General features: G+C 35.8%; 2 protein-coding genes across 4 annotated transcripts in view; one reads left to right on the top strand and one right to left on the bottom strand.

Moving 5' to 3' along the window:
- Positions 1–318: 318 nt before the first annotated feature.
- LOC135683859 (vacuole membrane protein 1) overlaps positions 319–20440 on the bottom strand; it is a 29096-nt gene continuing 8974 nt past the window's right edge. For all 3 annotated transcript variants that reach the window (XM_065199242.2, XM_065199241.2, XM_065199243.2), the window contains exons 5-13: positions 20016–20095; positions 9200–9284; positions 8395–8446; positions 7975–8048; positions 7727–7807; positions 7300–7416; positions 6683–6744; positions 2263–2368; positions 319–560 (exon numbers count right to left, since the gene is read on the bottom strand). In XM_065199242.2, coding sequence (XP_065055314.1) covers positions 405–560; positions 2263–2368; positions 6683–6744; positions 7300–7416; positions 7727–7807; positions 7975–8048; positions 8395–8446; positions 9200–9284; positions 20016–20095 — 813 coding nt within the window. In that variant the 3' untranslated portion in view covers positions 319–404. The remainder of the gene's footprint in view (positions 561–2262; positions 2369–6682; positions 6745–7299; positions 7417–7726; positions 7808–7974; positions 8049–8394; positions 8447–9199; positions 9285–20015; positions 20096–20440) is intronic.
- Positions 10740–20381, top strand: LOC148959906 (homeobox protein ceh-30-like). Its single transcript, XM_089109521.1, has 2 exons — positions 10740–12388; positions 16613–20381. The coding sequence occupies exons 1-2, from the start codon at positions 12283–12285 to the stop codon at positions 17047–17049; spliced, it is 543 nt and encodes a 180-aa protein (XP_088965647.1). The 5' UTR covers positions 10740–12282; the 3' UTR covers positions 17050–20381.

Genomic DNA, 20440 nt, shown 5'->3' on the forward strand with positions numbered 1-20440 from the left:
CTAAACCAAGGGTACAAAATACTTTTATCTAGGAAAGGAACTGACTCTGTCAATAAGTTTTCATTCTTGCAACATCTTGTGTAGCTATCCAAAATGATAAAAACTCAAATTAATTACGCCTGGCTAAATAAAATCATTCAAACATGGACGGACTAAAAAAAATTACTGATACAACACACTTTTGGAGACAATCAACAACTCAAAGTTGGAAAAATACACGAATCTTAAAGCACATCATTAAAGCAATTTAACCCTTGTAGCATGAAAATTATAATTGTTGCTAGACCAAAACTTAGGTACTGACGCAAAAAAACGGTCTTTGAAATAGAGAAAAAACTAATTGATCATAAAAGCTAGTTTTTACTTGAACATTATTTCAATCTTGATTATGATAATTACCACAACTATTTACTCTTGCTGTCATTGTTCACAGTCTGCCGACCTTGCTCGTCAATTCGCTTTGCATACGATTGCGCCATTGAATTGATAATTGATAATACAAAATAGATTATCATCAATGTCACCAACTTTTCAAAGATAAATCCAAGAATATTTCCCCCCTGAAATAAAAAGTAGAGTTTTAAAATACCAATTATAAACAATAACATTTATTGCCAGCAGTGGCAGACACCCGGGGAGGGGTATGTTAATGAAATAGCCCCCCCCTCCCCCCTGCAACATTTTGGAAAACATGGGTCTTTTGCTCTAGAAAGATGGGGCAATGTGACGCCACTGAATGCAAACTAAATAAACGTTCATACATTTCTAATTTCTGAAATCTTAAAAACTAAATATCATGTCAAGCAATATAAGACACACAAAAATACAATGAAAATTACCGATTACCATTGTGTCATGAATTTCTCGAAGCCTTAAAGGCAAAGCTGTACACGCTTTTGCTGTATAGGACAACTTCGAACCGTCCTATTCTATACACCATTATTAAAAGGCTCACAGACAAGCAAACAGACAAGCAATAGCATATCTACTCATATAAATATAATAATTGGTTTAAATTTAAAAAGGAAAAAAATTTCCTATCAATGTCAGCAAAAGGACCCTAACCCTTCCAAAATAAACCAAGTGCTGCAAAATTTCTGCGCTTTTCATCCGTTATCATTTTTTGTTAAAATGAGAAACCTTTGCGTTACAAGCCGTACGCAAATCAACTGATGTAAAATAAGCGGAGAACAGCAAAGTCGGATGACTTTAATTCAGTTAATATGGGCAAATAAAACCTTGTAATTTTTACCAACTGGTTCTTGAGACATAAATATTTTTTAATAAAGAGAACTATAACTTGGTTACTCTCAGTAGGAAAACATATTTGCATGGAGATGTCACCGATCGATTATGAAACATGCATGACATATGGTAACATTTCACCAGATCATAAACTTTCTTGCAAAGCAGATATATCATTCAGTGCAGGGTTATAAAGCCATATTATTTCTTTACCGCTGCAAGTCTTGCTGAAATCAGTCGGTACAAGGGTACATTCACAAATCTTCATCATTTTCCTTGCAACATTTACCGACTGCTTTGAAAGTTGAATTGTTTGTGAACATTTAATGCAATTTTGCGTAATTATGCAAACCAGTTTTGATGCACATTGGGTGAGGACGGAACGTTCGGCCGTTGGTGTGGCCAGAGCTCTTGCCTTTATCGACTGTGACAATTTTTTTATGCTTCTTGTTTTTCAATTTGTTTGCATATGTCTTTGTGCATCCAATGATATTAGCAATTTAAGGATATCTTTTCACATTATTGTGGTAAACTATTGTTTCTAGACACTGCTCAGAAGTTAATTCTTTTGTTTCGGTTGTTACCATCTTGAGGAAAAAGCCTCACAGAGTTTGCTTACATATCGATAAGACTATATTTTTCGACGAATTAATAAATACAAGGCCAAAAAAATTTCAAGAAAAATCCGGGGAAGTTGATAACAACGCTTTTAGGTAAATTACCTTTGAAATTTGTAGACAAATTTCTCTAACAACAGATTCGTCACCAAATTCGAAACTGTCCGGATACTTTCGTGAGGGGAGTGTATAACAAAATATGTAATGATTATGTGAGAGTAGATCGTAGAAGAATGATGGAATGAGCAAAAACTGGGATGATGCTGATTGAATTCGATAAAGTAGATAAACTAGTTTTATTTTTTAGTCTATAGAAATGTAAAACCATAGAAGAGGTTGTTCTGATTCACCAAATGTTTAATTTTAATTTTTACCAAAAATATAAAGTGAATCATTTTACCTGGGCTGAGGTCTCTTGACCCAATTTTCTATGCAGCTTTTCCTTTTGAACCTGAACAGCTTTCTTAAACGGTGCCTGAATGTAAACTCCAACAAAAGGGATTTGCCTGCAAAATAAGAAGAATAATACAATTGAATGGTATAATTTCAGCACCCAGAGCATAGGAGAGATTAATTTGATTTGATTTGATTTATTATTCAAATTCTACTACAATAATAATTGTTAACAAAATACTGATGATAATAATAATAAAATTAATTAAGACTTCCTATTTGGTATCTGATAGGTTGGCTACAAACTGCGAGTTGAAATTGTCTTTACAAAAACAAAAAAATCAAACAACACAGAAATTTTAAGGAGCTTCCAGCCACAAATACCTTAGGGCGTACATCCCATATAAAAGGACAGACATAGAACCCCAGTGACTCAGACAGTGCTAATGTTTTTGCCACATTACCATAAAATAAGCGTAGATGCCAAATATTATCCTTAAATCTCTCGTCCTTCGAAAAATTGAGCAATTTAATATTTTGTTGTTTCTAATGATCTTGCTTATTCTTGATAAATTCTAACTATATATTATAAGATTAAGTCATGGTCGGTTATTTTTAATACATAAAATGAAGCTTGCAAAAATGGGGAGAAAATCTTTCAAAAAAACCAGTGACTCAATTGCTATAAATTTTTACGATGATGAAAGTTTTCACTCTGCTAGCCAAAGTCATGGGTGCCTTATTTTGATACAGAATGACCCATACTTAATTTTTTTTCTATAACATAGGCCAAGATGAAACTTGTTTATACTAATTCATCTATGGAGGTTATATACAAAACCTGGCAAAACTGGAAATTATATACAAAAAAGGCTGAGTTACCGCGTTTATATAAACTAATTAACGTTGTTGATTAAAAATACATTAATACTTAAGAAAGAATTAAATCAGTTATGAACTGTTCGATCGTTATCTTATGTAAAAGGTCTGCCTGAGGAACTTTGCGAGGACCTGAACACATTTATTGTCTTCGTGGCTTCTTCTACGTTCTTTATTGATTTCGATAAGAATTTCCACATAAAGACTTCTATCAGAGCCCTTTGACGAGCTTTGTCATAAAACCAACTGATAGCTACAATTCGTTATTAAATCGTCAAAAAATCTCCTACCACAATACCACCTCGTATAAGCGCTTCCCAGTAAATAAAAAAAGCAAAAATCGCTTCGGTAACCTTGTTTTTTACACTTCTTATCGAACGAATTTTCTAAATTTATATGTTTTCTTGTTTCTTTTTTTGTCGTCTTCTTTTTGGTAAGGAAAATATAATCCAAACTAATTGTGTTTATTTTCTATTGTAGTCGTGTTTTTGCTAAAGGAAAAGTATGAACTAACACCCTGTATTTTAACGCTCCACTCGAATGGGCGTCCCGTAAAGGCATACAAAAACCTTAACCACAGCCCGAACACGGCTCTTTTTCGAAATTATACAGTTTTAGTATTACACACATATAGAAACGTTTCAGATCTCCACACAGCTTTGGCTGTACGTTGGTTTGTTACATTTGTTTTGATATACAGAAAACACTGTTCCCCATTTCGTGTTATTAGGGAATTAATTTTCTTTTATCTTCAATACCAAGATTATACTCCATGCCGATAGTGTAGCAACAATACTTTGAAAAAATCATTTCCACTCCTCAACCTAACAAAACACAAAACCTTTTAATCTAAGATCTTTTGAAGATAAAATTTTACTTCCTTATCATGGAGAAAAACAATCAAATAAAGCGAGGAATTGTACTACACAAGTGAAATCATGTAACGGAAAAAGAACATTTGCGAAAATCCCTGACATAACCTCAACTTTCGAATTTGTAAAACAGTTATTGAAACCCCATACTAATCAGAAAAACCTACAAATGACCAAACAACCAGCACTGATAGAAAAATAATGGTTTTAAAACAAAACTGTCTTATAAAACACAAAGACACACAAAAGAAACACAACTCAACGATGCAAGAACACTCTTCTCTTCAAAAACCCAGCCTTCGATCCAAACTTAGCGTGTAAACATCTTAATCCGTGGATCACAATTACCACTGGATTTCAGAGCCAATGCTAAAAATTGTTCACATACTGGTAATGATATGAGTACGAGAAACGTTGCTCATGATATTCCATTCATAAAACAGCTATTGATTTAAAATTAGACCTGTGTGAAACTCCAAACTGCTTTGTGGCCCTGTTTCCGATTAACAATCAATTTGTCGTAATCCAGTGAAACTTGTCAACTCATAATTCTCGCCTTACTTTAATTCTGTTTTCTTTGTCATATTTCCTTCTTCCTACGAATCCCGCAGTTCCTTCTGCTATTTCCTTCTGATTTTCGAAAACTGAATTAAATTTTATAATCTGGAGCGATTATTCGACGGTGAAATATTTTCCTTTATTTCTAACTGCCTCGAATTACCCAAGCTGGATCAAAATTTTACTTCTGAAACTTCAACTTTAACCTTCCACCTACCTATAACCTCAAAGAAGCCTAACAAAACCAGTCCTCTATTTCACGGACATAAAATCGATTAGCTTCTACAGCAGTATAAATATGAAATGCTTCTTTCATAAAATGTGTCAAACAGTTCAGGCGAGGGACTAAATTTGCATTTAGTATTGCATACAGGCGATTTTCGATTAAATATAAATCAATGAGACTTGTCTAATGATATTAACTTGAAAAAACTTTGCAAGTGGTTTACATGTTGTCTTACTACACAGGGGTTGGCAACATTTTCAGAAATTGGGCCAGATCCTTCAAATTTTTTCTTTATGCGGGCCAAACGTACTAAAACAAACAGACGCGATAGTTGTGAAAAAAAGTTGACAATAATAATGAAACTTTCATGTAAATTCAATTACACCACAATTACAACCTTCTCTTTTACATAGAAAGTATCCAACGATAGATAAATGTGCTACAACCGTAAGTGCAAGAGGGAAAACTGAAAAAACTGAAAAAACTAAAAAGAAATTAAAAAGGTTGTGATTCAGGGTTTGCAGAAATCATTTTATGATGGAAATGCTGAATTATCCACCAATCAGCGTTTAGCATTGGCCTTTTAGCTCAGACCATTCAATAAACGTAATCACCAATTTATCCAATATAGGCTAAATAGGGACATGACACAGAGACATCATGAAAAAATAGGGACAACCGTGATCCCTGCTCAACTGCCATGAGTGCGCCCAATAAGATTCTATCTTGCTGCATTTGTTAATTTTCATCCTGTCCCCTAAAGATTCTGCTGTCCTGTCTTTGAGCAGAATGAATTCGTGACAACGGATAGTGAACAAATGATTTCCAAGGTTTGATGAAGATATTAGATAATCTTATTTTGAATCGACATTTCTCATTCAATGTTTGCGACGCTTTGGAAAATTTTCCTTGCCAACCAAAAAAAATTATAGTATGATATTTTTCTTCTCGCGGGCCACAAAATTTTTTTTCCCGGGCCGGATTCTGGTCTGTCGCAGTAGGTTGCCCGCCCCTGTACTGCAATAATATGTTGTATTCTTTTAAAAGAAGAAGGTTCTGTTAGAATAAGGTTTACATAGATTTGCTAGCGCAGTATTTATGTGTTCAAAGCCGCTGAAGGGTGGGGAAAAATCAAAGAACTCAGCTGAAAGGATGAAAATCAGCCATGGGATGAAAAACAATCATATCTTGAAGTTTTCCTACACAAAATTAACTTCACAAAAGCTGTGTGAAGCTTTGTAACGACAAAAACAAACAAAGATGAGTAAGAAATTAAGGATATGTCAGGGTGATTAAATGGTTTATGCACGGTTTAACAGCAGGGATGCCGTCAAAGGTAATTTGTATACTTAGTATGAATGAAAAACTAAAAAAGCTCTCTTTTACGTTTAGCACCCATTTTCATGACCTGAAGGGCGCTTGACGCCTCGTGAGCTCGTTTATATTATGATACTAGAAAACAATAAAATGACCTGGATTGCAGGCAGATACCTTAAATTTGAACAATAAAACAACGATTGGGATGTCACTTGGGTTACAAGATTATATCCGAGCAATTATGACGTCATTATAACCCACACAGCAAGCTAAAAAGAATTAATAGCTAGCAATTTGACATGACTTTTATGTAAGTATAAAGGTTTAAGCAGATTGTTGGTAAGGTTGAAGTTGACAGACACTGTGTGGAGCTACGATAACTTTGGACAACAATGTCTCAAAAAAGTCCAGTTCGCTTGTCCTTCAAGCTTATACTGAATGACAAGCTGCTTTATTGGCCTGTTCTTTAGGGTTAAAAGCTTTACTTAGTCACAAAAAGTTGACTTATTTATGTCATGGTAACGATTCGAACGGATAAAATAATGAAATTAGAGTAGATGAAACAAAAAACTCACCCCAAAAGTTGGACTACAAACTCAACATACGACTTGCTGAAGCAGAGTATCACGAATGTTTGCTATTAAAATAAACAGAGAGGGGAAGCTTGAAAATCAGTTAGCAAAAACAAGGATTAAAGAAAGCAAGAACATTTTTTGATGACTCTAATTTTATTAGCACAAAACGCAGGTAGAAATAGAAAGAGCACTGCCAGGGTTGTTAGGCAGAAGATTCATTGTTTCACTTGCTTTATATAAAAAAATTATTTTAAAAGTTTTTCGCTTAAACATCGCAATCCGCTTTATACATATGAATTTAAAAGTAGCCCATAAATTCAGGCACACTTCATTTTCATGAATTAAGACAAAAACTATTTATTAATCGTTACTTTTTGGCGAAAGTTAACTTCTATGTTGACTTCTAATAATACAGTAACTCCACATAAAACCCCTGTTATTATCAGGTTGAAATGGCTCTTTTTATCAAGGTTTCTGAGGTTTGAAAGTCCTTTATCTGCAGATATCTGCAGCTTCTTGTTACGGGTTTATACTGTACCTTCTCAATAAAATTTTGTAGAATTATTGATGACAGCAATTTGATTCACAAAACAAACATCGGTTGCATTAAAATTTACCTGAATGTGCATTTTAATAATCGCTTTGCCAATCAGCGTTGCTCCAAAAAATGTCCAGAAGGGTACCAGACAGTGACCGCATGTTATCCCAGCCAAATCGAACAATGGATTGGGAATCTAATCAAAAATGTAGAAAATCAAAGTCGATTAATCTAGACAGCAATACAAAGCGTAATTATTTGCTGCACAAGTTTGTTGTATTAGCAAAAAGCTGAGGATGTCAAAAGCTGGATATGTTTTAATTTCCATTTACTGCTACTGTTGTTTTCTATTTTATCTGATACAGTTAATTGATAATACAGAAAGTAACAAACGCAATCTCCATTGCAAGACAGCTATGAGCGACAAACTGAATCAGCTTATCAAATAACTAACTGGTTAATAAACAAGCGGAAGGGTATGTATATTTTTCATAAAGAGTACATACCGAAGCACACGCTAAAATACCAAAGAATCCAACTTTCTCTACCAAGGCTGGAACAAATCTTTTTATTCTTGTAAAGATGTCCTGAATGTAAAAAAAACACGCCCTTAACAAAAATTAAAATTACATCGCTATTGACAATAAAACTTTGAGAATATGTTATAGTGATGCGTTAACGACGAAGTACTGCCCATATAAAAAGAGATCTGGACAAATGGAAACTGAGTAAAGACAACTAATTCAATGTTTACCTTCCCCTCTGATGAAATGATTTCTTCAAGTTTCTCTAATTCTTCATCATCTACTTCTGTTCCAGAAAGGCGAGCTATGTTAAAAGAATCAAACAATGAATTTATCGCTAGATGCTTGTGATCAACAAGAAATAAAAAATCTTAAAACAAAATGATACTTCACTGCAAGGTTGCATTTCAAAGCTCAGATCAATTCTTCTAACGGAAGATCTAATTCAACTGCTAATTTCTGTCTTCAACAGATAACCATTACCATAGTTTTCTACTAGTTACAACAGTTTACTACTCTTAACTTCATGTTTCTGTACTTAGCTAAAATAATGTTGCTCACAGATTCCTATGCACATTGCTGAGCACAAAATTGTATTATTGCAAGCAAAGTTTATCAATCTAAACTCTTGTTACTGGAGATAAACTCACCCGCTTTGGCCATGAAGTAAGGTGGTAATTCCCCAAGGGCTGTACCGGCACCCTGATATTAAAGAAAGCATGATACATTGTGAGAAAAGAAAGCTAACTAGCTTATTATATTGTACTGCATTTTTATGTATTATAGGGATAACTACCTAGCTCCTGAGGGTAGAGAAGCTTTGGCTATAGAACAGAATCCTGGCACATTCTCTCGATGTCACCACACCACGCGATTTCTGCGACTAGAATGACAGAGACAGGGCGACTCTGCTGACTCTAAGTAAAAGCTTGGTGATGGAAGGGACTCAAACCTCAGACACTTAGACCTATTTTCCGCGTCTCTAACCAACCTACGCATTCAAGCTTTCATGCGATGCAGGATAGCTCTGTAATTGATCTGTATTAAGCATACTATTAAGCATTTCTTCAACCAAAAAGAATTAAGAATTTCGTGTGTATTGTCTGTGTGTTTTATGTTTATCTGATGTTTGAATGTTATAGATAACCAAGAACGAAATTTCAGAATTTTAACAATACAAATGGTTTGTTATCGCCTTTATCAAAATAAAAAAATAACCATGTTATTTTGTAAATAAGTCTAATGATTATGTTAAAATCGTTATTTTAACTGTGTCTTCGAGGTTTCCTCCGTGTAGAAACCTGGTGCATAATTATTGATAAACAGCATTGTCTATTCTTAGAAGGTAAATATTTCGCTGATCATCTAACCAGAGGTTAACGTCTGTTTTCTCAAAGCCAGTTGTTCAATTTAAATAAATTATATGACTGAAAATAAAGCAACTTGAATGCTCACCCACATGACAGCTTCCAGCCTCACTTTGCTCATTATTGTGAAAATGTTTACCGTTGAAGCCACACCATTTGAAGGGCAGATAATTCTGGGTACAAGAAATGAAAATAAATCAGCTGTGGAACAGATACCAAGTCAACGAGGCATAGCCTGCGTCAAGATAACATTTAACGATAAATACTAATCAATGGATGTGGTATTGTTAATCGTAAAGTGTTAAGCAAAAAATTAGCGGTTTAAAGATGAATTGTTTATTAGTGAAGTAAAAAATTCATACTCTTCTTTTACCTATACTTGTAAATTAACGATGAATTTAACTTGATTAACAGGCTTAAAACAAAAACTAGTGTTGCCCTGATATCTATGATTCATTGCAAATTTTTATTATTTGCATTTGGTAGAACTGTTTTTAATGAACATCTTATTAACAGAAAATACAGTGGCACATTGCTGAATATCTGTGAGGTTTGATTTGCCTAATTGTATAATCACTGAAACAAATTTTGGGCAAACATGAACATATCAATTCAACTTATAGAGGAGGATCATAAACGATAGAAAAAAGCGAAGAGTTAACTAATTTGTACATGGAGACATTGGTTTTCTATTTCGTCGAGTCGACTAGAAGTTAATCCTTTTCGTTTCAAAACCTGGCAAAGCTTTTCCAACAATCCAAAGTGAAGACATCATTTAAAGGTGATCATGTTATCGTTGTCATGTCATGGCCACTGTCCTGAATACACGGCGCCATAAGATTGGCCAATTCAACCGTAAACAGTGAAAAATATTCACGAAAATGATACAACCCAGAAAAGGAGCAATTAACCTAATGCTTTTGGCCGTCAGATAATGCTTGCCATCGATTATCAGTTCATGGAACAGCGATCTGTACAATGAGATAATATTACTTCGCGAAAAGTACGGCTCTCTCTAGAAAATTTTCAATTTGAATTCAACTTCGCGTAAAAACACTGCGCCGTGGCTTAAAATCTTTTTTTTTCTATCAATATTAAAAAGTTAAAACACAGGAAAGGACATTTTTTTCCGAACATAAACGACTTTTTTAACTAAGGGGGTGCTTTCTCCTCGATTAGTTTATCTATCGAGAGAGCTCCTCCTATAAGAAATTCCCTGCATGCAAATCCCTCCTTTGTTTTGTATTGCAGTTTGTTTTGTAGAATTGCATTTCATTAATTTTGTAAAGCTTTTGTTGTTTAATTTAAAGTAATATTTGTGAAACTGTATTGTAGTGGAATTTTAAAATTAAAGGAACTAAACTTCAAAAGTTCGCTGTTTTGATATATGGAAGATGAAACAGGTTTGCGATCAAAACATTAAGAGAAATATAACGAATAGAAAGGCAGCTTTCTTAAATCAAAAGATACCTCTGCGATCTAGGTTTAGGACCAAATATAGACTTCGGAAAAGGATGCATGAGTACAAAAAGTACAGTCCTTTTAAGGATTTCAGAAGAACGAAAAAGTAAAACTTCAGAAAATGATTCACATTTTTCAGATTTTTCCATTTTTAAAGTTTTTGTGATGTTTAGTGTGCGCTATTTAGATTTTTTTAGTTTTAATCAGCGTAACATATTTCTTGATTAAACCTGATCTCTTATTCAAATAACATAAAAACATTCATTCGATTAACAAAAAGTTTCGTCTTTTACTGTAATAACACAGGGTTTTTTTACTGTAAAACGTCATCATATAAAGGTGTCGCTACCTGTGCCAAAGTTGGTTTTTTTTGAGAGACATAAGTCCACTTTAACGAGCTGGCACGAGACAATGGATTGAACTGACATAGGAGGAGCAGAGATAAATTTCTGTGAAAAGGTTAACCCAATTTTCATAAGTTGACTTTGATTTTTTTTCGTTTCGACACTGTATGCACTCAAAATTTATAAGAAACAAAGGTCAAAGTTGAGTACTCTAGTTTCTTAAAGTTTTGGGGAATTTTAACAAACATTGTTTCTAGAGAGTTTCTTAACTATGCCGATACTAATTTTAATATTGGGTTCCTAAATCAAATCTTTCATGATAGAAAATTTTCCAATTTTCATTGCTTCAAATCGTGAGATTCGTCAATTGTTTTTAAATGCAAATGACATTTTTGTCAAGACATTTGCTCTCGTTCTAATGTTGTACTTTATGAAAGAGTGGTTTTTTCTTTCTTTATAAATTTTAATGCCAGTTAGCCAATCTTGTTGATGGATTTTAACAACTTTATCTGAGTTGTTTCTAGAAGATTTTATTTCTTTCCTAACTTTTTTCTTCGAATATAAAAGTTTTTTATTTTTTTTTAAATTGCCCTGGACTTGTAGCAAACCTCATATACCGAATGAGTGACTTTGGCATTGTTGATGCATGGGTATCGCTTCCATTTCAAAAGAAATATGAGTGTGATCCCGATTTTCAAATTTGAAACAAAAAAAAAATTCAAATAAAAAGCATTTTAGGACACCATGGTTGTCTCCTAGTTGGAGGTAGAAGCGCGTTGGCACAGGTGATGTTCAGTGAATGCAATTTTTTCTCCGATATTTCCTATGCAACATTTCAGCACCAAATAGCGAGGACGGCTGCCATATCGAATGACGTTTCTTTCGCCATTCAAAAGTGGATAAATTTCCGTAACACATCCACCTGACATTTAAGATGGCTGTACCTAATCAAAACCAATCAGCACCTAAGCAAATCCTAACGGAAATGGCCTCCTATCAGGAAGATGCCCAACTGGCATTGTCTCTGTCCGGAGAGAGAACCCCTTCTCTATTTATAGCATAGAATGTTGATAAAGTAGGCATTTGATGGTGGTCAATGTTCGCACAGAGTGGGCGCATATAGAAGAACTCGTTGGTCATAAACTGTGCAGACAGGCTAAAACATATAAATAAAAGCTTAGCCACACGGCAGATATTTCTGGCACGACGTAGGTGTACGGTGGAGCTCTTAACCACGACTGGATTTATATTAGCACAATTCTTGTCCGCATACACAAGCCAGAGGTTAACTGTGAAAGGAAACTAGGAGAATCAACTTCACCAAAGAAGCGCTTTTCACTTAAGGCTGACATTGAACATTGCAAAGATGAAATCTTTCTTGATAGCTGATATCCTTGGAGAGGATAATGACAAAGAGATGAAGATGCAGGGGGAAGAATGCGATGAATGCAAATCTGCAAGGTCAGAAAAAGGTACGAAAGCAAGTCTTATCTTATCGTTGCAAGTAAGAAATAAAAGTAAAACTTAAATCTTATTCGTAGTAGATCGTTATACTAAAACCACGGTTTTATTCATGTTTCCTTTTCACAGTGTGAATGCACTTTTCTTGTCAAAAAACAACAATCACTCATATATATTTATTACGTGCATTAATACAGTCTTAAAGCATTGTGATTCTTCAAGCAAAACCAAAGTCTCGGCAGCAACGCGTATTTCTGACTAAAATTATGTGTTTGCCTGTGTGTTTTCAATAACGAAATAGTTTTTCATACCTTTCAAGAAATTCGAACTGAGCTACTTAGCATATTTCTAAATATTCCTAAAATTTCTGTACAGAATATTACCTTAATGTTTATTGCGCTAATTGCAATGTATCTTTATTACTCTATATTTTGGAGGCAAAGCAAAGTTTTCGCTTCGTTGTCATTAAGGTTCTAGGGTTCGATAGCAAGTAGCAGTACTATATGGTCCTATCTCCATTGTTGTCTATTTTCTTACTTGGCTACAAAAACCTATTAGAAAATAATTAACAGCAACAGATGTAAATATATAAACGAATGCAGAAATGGAACTTTTAAGAAAACGAAGTGCATGAAGAAAGACCCGCCCCTTTGGTCTCTATTTGGAATGATATGGTATATCATCAACTGACGAGAAATGTCTCTCTACTGATAAGAGAACCGTTTCTTCCTGCTAAGAAAACAGATATAAGGTACTAAAAGCTGCCCCTCTTCCTCTACACACATGATTGCAGAAAAATGATTGTGTAGGGGCCTGTAAGAATCTGCGGTTGAATCCAAGTTTTGAAATTGGTTCTGAGGAAATGAATCTGATCGCTCCACAAGATATAAAACGCACGTGCAGAAATATTGATCCAAAGCGGGAACGCCAGTCCTTTCCCTTCACTCATCATGTAAATTTATCTTTGATATTTATCAATGAAGTCAGTGTATGTTTTTGCTTTATCGATCGAAAGTTCAACCGCGTAAAATGTAGGTTGTCCACAAAGAGACAGGAATCGTTGAATGAGAATTTATTGCCCTTCTTATTATCTCTCACTTCATATGGGATAGGTGACTGGCAATTCATAATAGCCTCGTTAAACCTATGGAAAGTTAGGCGTGTAAAGCCCGTTTTATGGTCTATAGAATGCCACAGACTTTCAACAATGGGCCAATAACATGTCTATACCTATAACCATTTTGAATTCACTGGTATATAGAAAATTAAAACGATGAGAGACGTGAAACTGCGTTAGGGAAAATAAAAGTCAATAATATCAAACCTTTATCGTCTTACGTTACGATATTCAAAGAGTTCATAGCCTTTTCATAGGGAAATTAGCTCGGGAAGCAAGCCTTTGTTTATAAAGAGAGGAGAACAATAGCCTATGGTTTAACACTGGGGCTAGAGGCTGGAGGAGCAACCGTCCCCTAGTTTGTATGTTAAAATGACCCTGCAATAGATTTTGAATAGCTGTCCTATTTTACTTATCTGCGACTTCTGTAATAAAGCCTTTGGCTCTTTGCAAAAATCTTTCAATGTCTGCTTAAGCTTTTGTCCGGCTTGGTTGGTTTCTTGTAGCCATCTTGTGAACAATAAAAGAGTTCAACTTTTGAATTTCAAGAAATTCTGTAAGTGGAACTCTGAAATTTAAAAAAAGAGATGCCAGGAAGGTGACAAACATCTCTTCAAAACTTTAAGGAAACTGCGAAGGCTTTTATTAGCCCCCTTTTTATCAAGCCCTGGGCCATCCAGCTTGTGCCCCTCTTCTGGAACAACGAAATTTTTACCCCTTTTTCGGCAATCTTTTTCGAAGCTAAACGAAACGTTGGGAGCCCAAGAACATCAAACAATCCTCGGTGTGGCCTTGGCGGTACGAGACTCGCTGATTTTGAAAGAAAAATTCCGTTTAGCTATCGATAATCGATATTGAACATCCGAAGTCACTAAAATGTTGTTTACAAGGAGAAATCAAATAGAGAGAGAAAATAACGGCGGGCTAATAATTTAAGTGGTGACATCTGAGCCATCAGCCAGTAAATTACAACAGACATTTTATCATAGGAGCATATGACCATATGTTTCTTGACAGAATTCTATTGGAAACAGGTAAAAGGGGTGGGGATTAATAAAGGTACACAGCGGAGGTATATTAATGCAATCATTTCGCGACTCAACGAATGTCTAGGGCACACAAAGCTAAAAAGTTATTGCCAAAGTGCTAAGAATTGGGAACACTGCGCTCTAGGCTAAAAATAAAGTAGCAGAGTCTTAACAGTTCCTGGAGGTCTTGTGGCATTTGCATTGTTGAAATACTAATACAGGGTCAATATTGTTCAAACTTTTAAGGGCATTGAGGAAAATACCAATCTGCAAGTATAATATGCAAAAATGTAATTGCTCAGCTCATTCGAAGAGTTAATAAAGAGAGATCGAAGCGGAAGCAAAAAAGTCGATGCCCCCGTCAGTACCAACCCATCTCACCCATTTTATACTACTTTGTGCAAAAAAATGGTCTATAACTTATTACTGTAGCTAAAGTTTCTTGAAAATTGTCGGACTCTATAGGATTCACAAACAATAACAATATTTTCAAGGATCATTTGCCTATATGCATTTCAAAAAGATGTTGCATCAACGATTAGGAAAAATTATCTTAAATTTTAATCGACCTCTTATTGTTTCAAGGAATGAGAGGAATATCCCTTAATTTCCATCGAGAAAATCGCATCAGAGTCTACTATACCCAGTTTTTTATCAAAATGAATGAAATTTCAGCATTTTGCCGTTTGCATTGTGTGACGTCAAGAACAAGCTGTGGCTGAGCTTCTGCAAAATGCAATTTTGAACAACGTTTTTTCTCAAAATCGAGGATTTTTAGCGATGTGTGGATGCTTTGTCGGCGAATGTTCACATTTGTCGGCAAATTAAGGCTGTCTCACTCACTTTGTTGGCAAATGAGGCCTGTACACCACCCTAGAGCGAAAAAGCTAGCACTCGCACTGCTTACACCCTATTAGATTAAGAACAAATTAAGAGCAATCCAGCCTCAGATTGTCAAAAAATTAAGAACAGTCAGCCTGAACTTGAATTTACTGGTTCTTATAAAAAAGAGTGTACTAAGTAACTCTGTGTTGAGAGTAACTGTCCCTTATTTGAAAAACCATCAAATTGGGCCTTAAGACCAATCAGCAAAACAAATTATCTTTAGAACATTGAGAGAATTGTCAGAAAAAGCCAAGACAGGTTCCCGATATTTGCTTACCTTTCTGCCTTCTTTAAAATAAGCAGGGAAACACCACACATACAAAAGGAATCTGATACTAACCAAACTTGAGTTTTCCTTGAAAAGTTCTAGAAAACATCGCAAAGATCGACGGCAAGATCTTTGCCACCAATGCGACCGTATTACCAACACTTAATATGTTACTTCTAAGGCACTCAGTGGTCGATGGGCTTGAAAATACAATTTGTCATTTGCAGCCTAAAGAGGACATGCTGCCTAAAATAACCACACATCAAAGCCACTTCACAGCCAATTACCTCGAGAGTTTATTAAAAAGTGGTCAAATTACTCGCATCGAGACAGATATTACTAGTATCACATCGTTAAATTTTTGTATCAGCCAAGGTCAAGGACATATTAATTCCACTACTTGCAAAGTTGAACGTCGTTTAATATTGTTTTTCAAGTGGGTGCTAAATCACTCTGGAAATCTTATTAGGGCAAACTCTAAACAAAACTTAAGCTTGTTAAGATTGTCTTAATAATACTTTGATTCAGATTAGAAAATGGGGAAACCCCTGCAATTAAGGGTATGAAGCATCCAAATTCGACAATTTGCATAGCCAAATGCCTTTTGACTTCTAAAGAAAGGGTATCAGTGGAAAAGAACTCTTCGGAATGACGAAAACTCCATTCAGCAACGTTACTTGCCAGTTTGCCGATTCAAAATTATTTCGATCGATGATCAGCCAATTAGGGACCAGGGTATAACGAAAGCAATATGTTTTGTGAAGGAAATAGTTTATACTCGTGAAAGAGTTCAATGTAAGGAAATGTTCCTAGATAGATAAACTTTGCTTTAGAAAAAGGCTTAATGAGAAGAACGTCCTGCTTTACATGTAACTATGTCGGCCAGGAATAAGTACAGGAATCAAGCAGAAAGATAACGAAGAATTTTGTTTCGTAGGAAAGAGTCCAAGTGCGAAAACGAAAGGAAATCGGAAATGTGGCGATGTTCACGAATCGTCTTGTTTGCCGAGCTGGAGGCGAAAATTTACCGAGGGACAAACGACGAACCTGGAAGAGATATTTCTGCGACAAAAGTACATCACGGGGAAAGAAAGAGCGGAGATCGCAAATACCCTTGGTCTCACGACAAAGCAAGTAAAAACCTGGTTCCAAAACAGAAGAACGAAATGGAAAAGGGAAAAACAGAGGAACGCATATGGCGCTGAATTTTTTAGACAAGATGGCTGCTTATCATTGCCTGAAGACCTGCAAAGGGGAGTTGATAGATATGCACGTTGTTGCGAACTGCCTTATGTACCAATAAATGACTGGGGTTGTTATGTAATGAGCAATACTTTACCCGTATCTCTTCCAGTAAGTGAAATTAGAAGATAGTAATAGCGAATTATCAAGTATAAAATCTTTTCATTAAAGAGAGTAACATGGCATTTACAGGTTTAGAAAGCATAGTCATATGAACAGTTGATTGTAGCATTTTCGGTTTGTAACAAATCCCTTAAGGAACAAATTAGCCGGTCAACGACTCCGAAATGCAGCAAGCGTGAGTTCCTCGTACATTTATCGGCCTATCTAGAATGCTGATTGCCAGTATAACCCAAATAAGACTTTCAAAAACTTTAGATTATAAAGCGAAATGCAGGACCCTCTTTTTTATAAGGACGATTAAATAAGAAGACGAGCCTCGAAAGTGATCAAAAATTGAGAACAAATTGAGGCTGAGGCATTATAAAATGTAAGGACATTGTTAAAAAGAATTTATCGTGATATTTGTCTGATAGAGACATCGTAGTTATTGATCTGGCTAATGTTATAAAAAAACCATGCCTGCATTACAAACATACAATTTTTCTAACAGTAAAATATTTTGATAATTTCAGAACAAATTCAGAACAATCCAGCCACGATATTTTGAGAAAATTAAGAATCTCAATTTGCCTGAACCTCAATTTCCTGGTTCTTACAAAAAGACTCTACGTGAAATAAAGCCTCAGTTTCTTTACTCGTGTATATTTGTAAAAGAAATCGAAAACTTATTTCCAAATTTCCGCAAACATAAGAGTGAAACCCAGTATTAGACTACTGGCGACCAAAAGGACCAACCGCAAACCGTGAAAAAGGCGAATACATTGATTTAACTGGTTGAAAACATGATAGCCTTGGGAGTTCGTCATTTGTATCAGTGGTGGCGCCAGAGGGGGGGCAGGGGGGGCTACAGCCCCCCCGTCGGAGGAGGCTAGCCCCTCCGTCGGAAGATAAATTATGCTTGAATTTTTTTTGTCGGAGCCAATTAAACTATGCGCCTCATCAAGAGTGATCTGCGCTCACTTATGAAGGACGAGCGTCTAGACAGTCTGATGATGCTAGGTATTCATCGTGCCCGTGGAAGTGCTCTTGACTTGGACTCAGTAGTAGACAGATTTAAGGCTAAGTTCCCGAAGAGTAGAATTGCTCTGTGAAACAATTTTGATTCTTGGACTTGAATTTTCGATATGTAGAAGTGCGTATTCCACCGCTTAGGTCTGTTCCTATAAAGTTACGTTGTGTTCCAGTTTTCCTTAAGTTCAGTTGGTTGCTTTTTATTTAAATTCATACTTTCCAAAGATAGGCCCTACTTGAATTGGCAACGTTTGATGAGTTGTAAAGATTTAGAGTAGTTTTAAGCTTATCTAGAGGCAGCTTTCAAAAAAAATTTCCAGGGACGCCGGAGAAGGGGGGCGCGGGGGGGCAAGCGCCCCTCCTGCCCTTTGCTAGGAGGGGCAAGGGAGGGGGCAAACGTGCCCTTAGTAATATGTCAAAAAACGTAGTAAAAAACACGATTACACCATTTTGATAGCATTTTTAGCCAATCTAATGGGTGTAGCCACCAAAATTTTCCCGGGGGAGTACCCCCGGACCCCCCGAATTTTCGGCTCGCAACGCTCGCCTTCGGTCTCCAGTACCCTTACAATTCCTTGTCGCCCCCTAGCCCTATCGTTCTCTAAAAAAATTAGCCCCTCCGTCGGAAGTGCTAGCCCCTTTGTCGGAGGAAACCTAGCGCCACCACTGATTTGTATATGTTGAATTGTAAAGATGTTAATTCGATATAAATTTGGTTGTGTTTCAGAGAGCTATGATGGAGCCTTATAACAGTTGCTTTCATTTTGAGGTGCTGAAACATTTATTGCCTTGCCCGATATGATGATATTACCCAAGTCTGTACGTCTCCAAATCCAATATCTACCTTATTGAGCAATTTACGCACAACCGTTTAACTTATGAATATGACGTCACAGACACGCACGAATCTTTTCTACCCAGCATGGGCCTTGAGTCTAGCAACTGAGCTGCATCTGTTGGTGCAGATCAGGAAGGCTCTCCTTCTAATGTATGTCTACCGCATAAAGAAAATGCTACGGTTTCACGATAAGGGTTTTGACGAAGTTCCGCTTAAAGTTGATTAGAGACATTTTGACTAATAAGCTAATGGTAGGGTTCCAGCTGCAACACGTGATTAGAACAGGCCAATGATAAGCTTTAAATTAGGACCGATGAAAGCAATTTATCATTCATTGCCAGCCGTACAGTTTAATTAAATCTTAAGCTCATCTTTACAGAAATACAGCCCTTTGACTCCCCTCTACCAAACGATAGTGATTAATCATCTGCCAAAGTTAAGAGTTTTCTTGTATGCGACAAGCTAATATATGCGTTTAGCTGCTTGATGTAAAAATTGTAAATAGCTCGTAATAATGACAAATGTACTACTGTAAAGAAAACAGTTATATGCAAATTTTTAAGCTTTGAAAAATCCTGTAGAACAAAGATTAACTTGCTTTAAGAAATGCCTAAAAATTTCAAGACAGCAAGTGACAGAAAAATTTCTTAGTCAGCTGAGCTTTTTTATCTAAATCGTGATCCGGGGTCACCGTGACAACGTGACGTGCTTTTGACGTGAAAATGCAGTATGGAAAGGCCAAATGTGCGCAATGAAATGGAGTGAAGGTAACATCGATAAAAACTTTAGCTTTATCAACCATTTCAAAGAATAAACTATGCTGATGATCGATTTTTCTGTCTAGATCATTTTTTCACTCAGACTTTTATATAAAGTATCTTTGTTTCCTTCCATATATCAGCTTCAAAATATAACAAATAAACCTTAACTTAACTTAACAAAAAAATTCAGAAATGTTCATAATGTGCCTCCCTGAAAACTCTGGATCTATTCACAAAGGGTGTTTAGGTAAAAGAAACTCTAAAATCTGTTGTTTGGAAAATTCAACTGTATCAGAATTAAGAGTCTCATCTCGTGTCAAGTATTTCCTGTTGAAAAATAGTATAAAACACGATTGGTCACTTACTCGTTTGGGTAAGGTGGCTCGGGAAAATTCAAAGAACCACATTCCCATGCTGCTAATGTCACTTGAGCGATGTGCGGGCCCTGAAACAAAAAAATGCATTAATAAGTCGTCCTTTGGCTTTTGCAGGGCTAGAAAGGGGTCATTCCTGCTTTATCTTTAAATTAAACTCGTTTGGCATGACCTCTTTATGTGTACGTAATGTTTGCAAAAAATGTTTGTAAAGATTGTTAGGAAGTTGAAGAAGTTACTAACCAGGAGTTATGAGTGAAATATCTGTATTGACAGTGAAAAGCGTTTTTTAGTAAAGGTTACCTATATAAGTTATAATCCTGGCCAGAGCTGTTGAGACAACCCCTGAACATATGCAGCGTAACATGCATTTATAGATCAAAGTATCAGCGGGGGCGCGGTTATGAAGGAGAGAA

The sequence above is a fragment of the Rhopilema esculentum genome, chromosome 7 (genome assembly GCF_057945365.1).
Source record: "Rhopilema esculentum isolate cy_ngs chromosome 7, ASM5794536v1, whole genome shotgun sequence".
In the NCBI taxonomy this organism is placed as follows: domain Eukaryota; kingdom Metazoa; phylum Cnidaria; class Scyphozoa; order Rhizostomeae; family Rhizostomatidae; genus Rhopilema; species Rhopilema esculentum.